The sequence below is a fragment of the Zalophus californianus genome, chromosome 1, assembly GCF_009762305.2.
Source record: "Zalophus californianus isolate mZalCal1 chromosome 1, mZalCal1.pri.v2, whole genome shotgun sequence".
Lineage (NCBI taxonomy): Eukaryota > Metazoa > Chordata > Mammalia > Carnivora > Otariidae > Zalophus > Zalophus californianus.
In genome coordinates, this window is record NC_045595.1 from 51,736,793 (window position 1) to 51,745,075 (window position 8,283).

At 46.9% G+C, this 8,283-nt stretch overlaps 1 protein-coding gene across 4 annotated transcripts in view; it reads left to right on the top strand.

Annotated features, from left to right (window-relative positions):
* IRAK2 (interleukin 1 receptor associated kinase 2) overlaps positions 1–7,451 on the top strand; it is a 62,467-nt gene extending 55,016 nt beyond the window's left edge. For 2 of the 4 annotated variants that reach the window (XM_027585776.1, XM_027585777.2), the window contains exons 11-13: positions 206–406; positions 4,817–5,108; positions 6,232–7,447. In XM_027585776.1, coding sequence (XP_027441577.1) covers positions 206–406; positions 4,817–5,108; positions 6,232–6,344 — 606 coding nt within the window. In that variant the 3' untranslated portion in view covers positions 6,345–7,447. Of the gene's footprint in view, positions 1–205; positions 407–4,816; positions 5,109–6,203 lie in introns of all 4 variants that reach the window. The other 2 variants (XM_027585778.1, XM_027585779.2) reach the window with 2 other exon arrangements.
* Positions 7,452–8,283: the final 832 nt, after the last annotated feature.

Genomic DNA, 8,283 nt, shown 5'->3' on the forward strand with positions numbered 1-8,283 from the left:
CTGGGACCATGACCCGCGCCGAAGGCAGACGCTTAACGACTGAGCCACCCAGGCGCCCCGGATCCTTGCATTTCTTTCTTAAAATCCTGTTTTCCTCGAGGTTTTGCAGGTCTGGCGCCATCGCGGGGGCGGTTGGGACACAAGTGCGGTGCAACCCCGCATCCCTGCAGCTCACACGGGGGTGCTTATCCTCTTCTTCCCGCAGAAGGATTTACTCCTCAGTGCAGTCCCCAGCAGCAGCCCCTCGCTGTGCGGCAGGAAGACCGGCGTGGAAACGGTGATGGCTAAGGAGATCTGCCAGAAGTACCTGGAGAAGGGAGCCGGGCGGCTGCTGGACGACTGCGCCGAGGCCTTGGCCATGGCCGCCTGCCTCTGCCTGAGGAGACGGAACGCCAGCTTGGCTGAGGTGAGCCCCATTCTCCTACCGCCCTGGCCATGGGCCCTGCCCTGGGTCGGGTGGGCCTCCTGTCCTGGTGGCCGCATGGTTCTGCTTTACCAGGAACTGGGGTATGGCTCAGGGTTGAGGCCTTTACCTAGAAGTCGCTTCATAAACCAGGGCTGTATTTGGTTGCAAGCAACAGCTCATATTGGAGCTCATAGAAGCCAAGTAGGGAAGCGAATGGGTAAGGGCAGCTCAGGGGCCTGAGGGTGGTGTGCTGCGGGCCTTGGGGGGCCCAGGGTCCCAGGCTCAGATGTTAACAGAACACTGCTTTCTCTGAATGGGCTTGATTCCTCCTCTCTTGTCTGTAGACTCCCTTTTCCTCGACTCTATCCTCTTGGCTAGGGGATATGGCTCTCTGTATTGTTTGTATGTTATGGTTCTACCCCCACTGAGCGATCAAGTCTCCAGGTCCCAATTCCAGTTTCTCATTGAGAGAGCCTGTTTGGCCTACCTAGAGTCAGTAGTCCACCTGTTGGCCAATCAGGTAAGGTGAGGGGAGTGGGGTCCAGTATATAAACCTAGTGGTCAGGGGGTCTACCCCAGAAAGACGGAAAGGGCTAAGTCCCAGAGGAAGGGAGCATCTTTAGCCCCTGGGCTTAGGCAGATACTCCAGAAATCAACCACATTAGGAGATAAAACATTTTCCTATGGATGCGGTATAGAGTGGTGGTTTCCATGGTAACAAGTGTAAATTTGGGCACCACTGCTAGATATTTCTAAGGACAAAATAGCTGCCCGAGAGGATTCTTTGAGACCATCTAGCTGAGTGATTTTCTTTTTCTTTTTCTTTTTTTTTTTTTTTAAAGATTTTATTTATTTATTTGAGAGAGAGAGAGAGAGAAACAGCATGAGAGGGGAGAAGGTCAGAGGGAGAAGCAGGCTCCCCGCTGAGCCGGGAACCCGATGCGGGACTCGATCCCGGGACTCTGGGATCATGACCTGAGCCAAAGGCAGTCGCTTAATCAACTGAGCCACCCAGGCGCCCTAGCTGAATGATTTTCAAGTGGTTTCTGGCAGAGAGGGGTGCCTTGAAGTTACCTCAGGAATTGCTTTCGTCAGCAAGAGGGTTTGGGGAGCTGCAGGCCCCATGCGTGACTACCACCAGACACCCCCTTTCACTTCACATAATCATATTGGATTCTCAGTATTTTATCTGAGGGAAGTTTTAGTAGCGGGAAAAAAAAAAATCTTCAAACACCACTGCTATAGCCCTAGCCTGCCATTTTCTAGGAAGTAAAGTTCCAAAGAAGAGAAGATGAGGCCACAGAGTGAGTTTCTGTCAGAGCCCTCTGGACTCCTGGTTCATTCCCTTGTTCACCATCTTGCACTATGACGTGGCAGGAGCTAGAGACCCTCGACTCAAGACCCAAGTCATTGTTCTTCACCTGGGGTGTTCCCTAAGTGCCTGAGTGGTGCAGCACTCAGTCAGTCATTCAGCACTTGTGTGCTGGGCCCTGGGGGATAAATCGGTGAAGAAGGCAGGCCCAGTTTTACTTTCCTGGAGCTCTCAGACAATGCACAGTGATCATCTAGGTGAGGAGCATTGGGATGGCATGTGATGGGGCCCCACCCAGGGGGACTTTCCCTGAGGAAGTGATGTGTAAGCAGATAAAGAGCAATCCAAGCAGATGGAACAGCTCATGCAAATGGCCTGAGGTGAGAGAAAGCCTGGCTTGGTCAAAGGTCTGAAAGGTCAGAGTGGCTAGAACAAAAAGTACGTGGGGAAGAGTGGCTTGTGGTGGGGCTGCTGAGGAAGGAGGAGCCCTGTAATTGAGGGCTTTGCAGGCACAGTTAGGATTTTGAGGAAGACACTAGGGGTTTGAAGCAGGGGCAAGACATAATCAGATTTATGTTCTGAAAAGATCTCCCTCCCCTAACCACTTATTCCTCCTTTCAGGCTTTCCTCTCTTCATTTATTTTGTTCTTTTGTTCATTGTCTCAGTTAAAGGACACTCAGAAAAGCTGCTATAATGAGACTCCAAAATCCAGTGTTTTAAATGAGAAAGAAGTTTATTCTCTTTAGCTTAACCCCTTGACTGTAGGGAGTTCAGAGCTGATGTGACAGTGCCACTTTATTGGGGACCCCAGGTTCCCTTTGTATTGTTGCTCTGCTATCCTTACTGTGTGGCTTCCAGTTCAGAGTCTAAGATGGCTGCTCTAGCTCAGGCCATCACATCTGCATTCCAGCCACTGAACAGGGGGTTAAGAGAAAGAGAACACACTCCCTACCCGCCCCTTTTTTTTAAGATTTTATATATTTACTTGTCAGAGAGCACAAGTAGGGGAAGCAGCAGGCAGAGGGAGAAGCAGGCTCCCCACTGAGCAAGGACCCTGGGATCATGACCTGAGCGAAGGCAGACTCTTAGCCGGCTGAGCCACCCAGGCATCCCCATTCCCTGCCTTTTAAAGGTGTGACCTGGAAATGCACACATCACTTTTTCTCACACTCCATAGGCCATAATCTAGTGACATGGCCACACATAGCTTCAAGGGAATGTAGCTTTTAGCTTGACAAATATTTATTGAGCATATACTGTGAAGATTTGTCTCAAGAGGTGACATTTGAACTGGACCTTGAAGGATGCGGAGGTATTTGTTGTGTAGAATAAAGGGGATAGGGCATTTGAAGTATACAAAGAGGAATGAGAAATTGTCCTTGCCCTCAGTATTTCACAAATAAACTAGGAAGATGAGAGGTCATCTGGGTCATGAACTTGAAGACAAGTAAGCCTAGGGCCAGTGGTCAGCTCTGCTATCTACTGGCTAAGCAGCCTTAGACAAGGAACTTAACTTCTCTGATCTTTATTTTTAAAAATATTTTATTTATTTATTTGACAGAGAGAGAGAGAGAGAGAAAGCACAAGCAGGGGGAGCAGCAGGCAGAGGCAGAGGGAGAAGCAGGCTTCCCGCTGAGCACGGGGGAAGCAGGGGGGACTTGATCCCAGGACCCTGGGAACATGACCTGAGCCGAAGGCAGACGCTTAACTGACAGAGCCACCCAGGCACCCCAGCTTCTCTGATCTTTTAATTTTTTAACCTATAAAAACTCATTGTGCATTTTGTGTCAAAAGTTCTTTGTAAATTGCAAAGGTGCTGAGCAAGTGAGATGTGTCATTGTTATTAAGGGTATGCTTGTATGGGCGCCTGGGTGGCTCACTTGGTTGGGCAGCTGCCTTTGGCTCAGGTCATGATCCTGGAGTCCCGGGATCGAGTCCTGCGTTGGGCTCCCTGCTCGGCGGGGAGTTTGCTTCTCCCTCTGACCATCCCCCCTCTCATGCTCTCTATCTCATTCTCTCTCTCAAATAAATGAATAAAATCTTAAAAAAAAAAAAGGGTATGCTTGTATGCCCTTTGTGTGTGTGTGTGTGTGTGTGTGTGTGTGTGTGTGTGTGTGTGTGTGTGTGTGTAAAGAAGAAACATTCCTTCCCTGCCTCCTTCTGATTTCCTAACCTCCCTAATTAGAAATGCCCTCAAGGGCAAGTAATATCTCTATTACTTAGGGCATTTCCAGTTCAAAGTGATAGAACTCAGGTCAAACTCTTAGTCTCTCTCTCTCTCTCTCTCTCTCTCTCTCACACACACACACACACACACACACACACTCACACAGCAAGGGAGATTGGGAGGGAGTATATGAATGAGTGAACGAACGATCAATTAATGAATGAATCTATTGGCTCATGTAACCCAACAGCACACAGGACAGGCATTGCTAGGCCAGCTAGACGCAGGGTCTCCACCAGCAAAGGTGCATTTATCTGTGTCTCTGTGCTTGTGTCCCACTTCTCCATCTCTTGCCCCTGCTTTATTCTTTACAGGGGTCTCCACTTTTTCCTACTGTGAATGGGTTTTCTTTGTGGGTGGAGAGTCTGGGTCAACCACTAGAAAGGAATCGGGAGTCCTTCCTCAGCAAGCTTTAGGTAGAAAAATCCCAGAGAAGGATTCTAATTGGCCAGCTTGGGTCACGTGCCCAAACCTGGCTCATTAATGTGTCAGAGGAATGGGATACAGCGATTGGTCCATCTTGGTCATGTGCTCTCATCTATGGCTAGGGTGGATGGGGGGAAGTTCAGCTCTGTTCAAAGGGCTTTCGCTGTTCTTCCAGACAAAGCAATAAGAATCAACATTGGATTCTTCATTGTTTTTCCAGAGGCCTGGGATACCTGTAAACTTTTTGATTTCAGAAAGAGGTTTTTGTTTTGTTTTGTTTTGTTTTAAAGTAGGCCTCCATGCCCAGAATGGAGCCCAACATGGGGCTTGAACTCACAACCCTGAGATCAAGACCTAGCTGAGATAAAATGTCCAATGCATAACGGACTGAGCCATCCAGGCGCCCCGATTTCAGAAAGAATTTTTGTCTCTCTTCTCCCCAAGGTGTGTGGCTCTGTAGCGGCTGTGGAAAAGCAGCTCAGAGGTCAGGAGACGTTGCTCCCTTTGAGTGGGCTTTCTGAGGGCACAGGCTCTTTCTCCAATACCCCAGAAGAAACAGACGACGTGGACAATTCCAGCCTCGAGGCCTCCTCCTCCATGAGGGTAGCACCTGGGGCTGGGGCTGCCGCCTCACTCCCTTCAACAGAGGATGGAGAAGGCAGGCTGCAGGTGTGTGTCGGAGTGCCGGCAGACTCCTTCTCTGTGGCCTCTGCCAGGCTGGAGCCTCCCCAGGATGGTAAGCGTGGGGAGATCTGAGTGCATATGCAAGCTCATTCATGTGTCTCTAACTCAGCCCATCATTTATTCCTTCTATTGCTCTCATTCATGCCTTCCTTGATTATTCAGCCGTTCACCTACCAGCAGACTGCACACAAAGAAACCTCGGATGGGGGTCATCCTTGATACCTCCCTCTCTCTCTGGCCCCTTATGTCCAGTCCATCACCTAGTGTATTCATTGGCCTAAATATCTATCAGCTCCATCTGCTTCTCTGCATTGCCTCGCGCCCCTCCCCCCTTAACTAAGCTACTGTCCTCTTGCTGGATGACCACACAGCCTTCCTGTGTCCTCCCTTCCTTGTTTTTATTTTTTATTTTATTATTTTATTTTAATTTTTTATCTTCAGAGTGTTTTTTTTTTTTTAAAGATTTTATTTTTTTATTTGACAGAGAGGCACAGCAAGAGAGGAAACACAAGCAGGGGGAGTGGGAGAGGGAGAAGCACGCTCCCCGCCGAGCAGGGAGCCCGATGCGGGGCTCGATCTCAGGACCCTGGGATCATGACCTGAGCCGAAGGCAGACGCTTAATGACTGAGCTGCCCAGGTGCCCCCAGAGTGGTTTTTGAAAACAACTCATGCCACCTCTTATTTAAAGCCCTTGTGTGGCTCCCCATTGTACTTAGGGACCAAGTCAAAACTCTTACTATCTCTGTCTCTCCTTTCCAAATATTCCAGGCTTCCTTCTGAAATAAAAATTTGGGAGGCCTTTTCAATACAGTGTCCCTCTCCCCTAATAAACATGGCTTAATGAATGTCCCAGGCTTTACCATTCCTATTGCTCCTCCTCCCACTGGGAGGAGAGAGGAGGGAAAAGAAAGAGGGGGTGTAAATGTTCATCCCAACCTCTCCCATCCATGGAAGGAGTATGGAAGCCCCCTCCTTTCAGAAAAGTGGGGGCAGGTGGTGGGACTTCACTGCAAAGGCAGAAATAATGAAAATGCTCATTATGCTCAGGGCTTGATTCAGAAATCTGATTTAAGTGAGAAACTGAGCAAGTCTGACTTTCTAAGAACTATAATAATAGTAACTATTTCCAAATGCCTTTTGTTGAAGATATTTCTTTAAACTTTCTGAACATCAGCTACAGAGACTTCACGGAGAATCGAGATCAATGAGGCCAAAAAGAAACTGATGGAGAATATCGTGTTCTACAAAGAAGGGAAACTGGACAGCATTGAGCTTTTTGGCCCCTGATGACCAGAGCACAGCTTATCCTCGATTAGAAAGACAAACACCAAATCAAGAAAAAGATCTGAGGCAGAATCATAATCTCCCAGGAAATACCAAACACCAGCTTTCCTGGACCAGGGAGAGAAGCTTCCATCTTGCCAGAGTGAATTAGGGAAGAAGGGACCTCAGCTTTTTAAGACACTAAAATCCATGAAGTCATCGTTCTTTCTGGGATTTGTCAATCAGAGCTGGGGATCAGGAGACCGAAGTGGAAACCCTGGTCCATAGGCCCAGGATGTGGGCAATTTTGTGGTTTTGGGATGTATGTGGTAATACTGTTACTCAGCTCACACCCCTCAAGAACTGAGGGAGGATTGTCAGTTGCACTTTCCAAAGTTAAGTCTTCTGGGTCCTATTTGCCGACAACCACCTGCAAACTTCCATGGCCTGAAAGATTCTCAACTTGTGTCCCAGCACAGTTCTTCATTCACAGTGTGGAGTTTACAAATGCCAGACACCTGGCAAAGAGCTCTGCAGGTTTTCCACGTCTCTCTCAGAAATCTTGTAACCCACAGATATTTATTTAATGCCTACTCAGCACCTTTATTGTCCCATCCCACTAATGCTAATATTTTTAGTGGAGCTTTTATTTTGAGAGTATGTGTTATTTATGGGTGAATGAAGAATCAGAGCTAGTTTTATGTCCAGTTCTGTTGCTATTCAAATCAATTATTTAATTTCTGGAACTTTGGTTTCCTTATAAGTAACACCTGTTCATTTTCCTTCCTTGGTTTGTTGGAACAGGTGAGACATGGTTATAGAAGTACTTTGAAAATGCCCTTATCCTTTTTTATAAAACAAATAAAGACATTAAACATATATTTCTGCCATGTACCTAAGGTTTATGCACTGGGTATTTTTCTGAAAAGTCATGTTGCAAGTATTTTTGTGAAACAAATGCTATTTTAAATTCAGTGTGTCCTATTTTAAATAATCCCACTGTAGTGATTTTTTTTTTTGTAAAATAAAAATACATTTGTAAAGTCAACAGATCTCTTGCAATTAGTTTTGTGTCCAGATGAATTTGTTTGGAAAAGGGGCTCTGGGCCCATGTTAAGGGGGTATCATGGAGTGCCTAAGAGTTGGGGGTGGCTATAAATGTTGGTGTTAGTAGCTTTGTGATCTTGGGTCAAGTTAGGGAGTTACTCTGAGCCTCTGTTTTTCATCTATACAATGGGGAGAATAAAAAGTACCTGTTTCCTGGGTTTGTCAGGGCAAGGGGAAGATCTTGCTTCATGAAAGCATTCAGCAGTCCCCAAACAAGATCAGCTTTGTACTGATATGTAACAGAGCTGGGTGGGCTGCGGTCCCAGCAGACCGTGATCTGTACCGACACCCGTTTTAAGCTCTGGTGGCTGTGAGGATTCAACTAGAGTGTGTTACATGCCGCAGACAGGACCCAGCATGTGGTAAGCCCCTTACAGTTATGAGTAGGGTGCTTTCAGGGCTGTTTGAGCAATAGAGGGCTAGTGCCAATAGGGTAATGGTTATCCAGACATGCTTCATACATTTGTGGCAAGGTCAATGAACCACTTCTGTCAATCTACAGACCTTTTCCCCTCAGCAAGCTGTAAAAACGTACATATACATTTCTGTATATCAATTCCAGGGGCTTATGGGCACTGTGATGCCTTTCTATGAATCCTCAGAAGGAAGGCCTTTTTTTCTTTTTTTAGTTAATAAATGCACATGACCAAAAAAATTCAGTAGTACAAACGATTATGTGGTAGAAAGCAAGCCTTTTTTTTCCACTGAGATTTTAGTGTCTCCCTTCTGCCCACAGGCAACCACTGTTCCCAGTTTGGGGTATCGTTCCAAAGATGATGAAAATTTTATCTTTTTGCTTAACTAATCTAATCAATCATTAGATTTCCGAGTTAGATTGAGCTGAAGACAGTTGGAA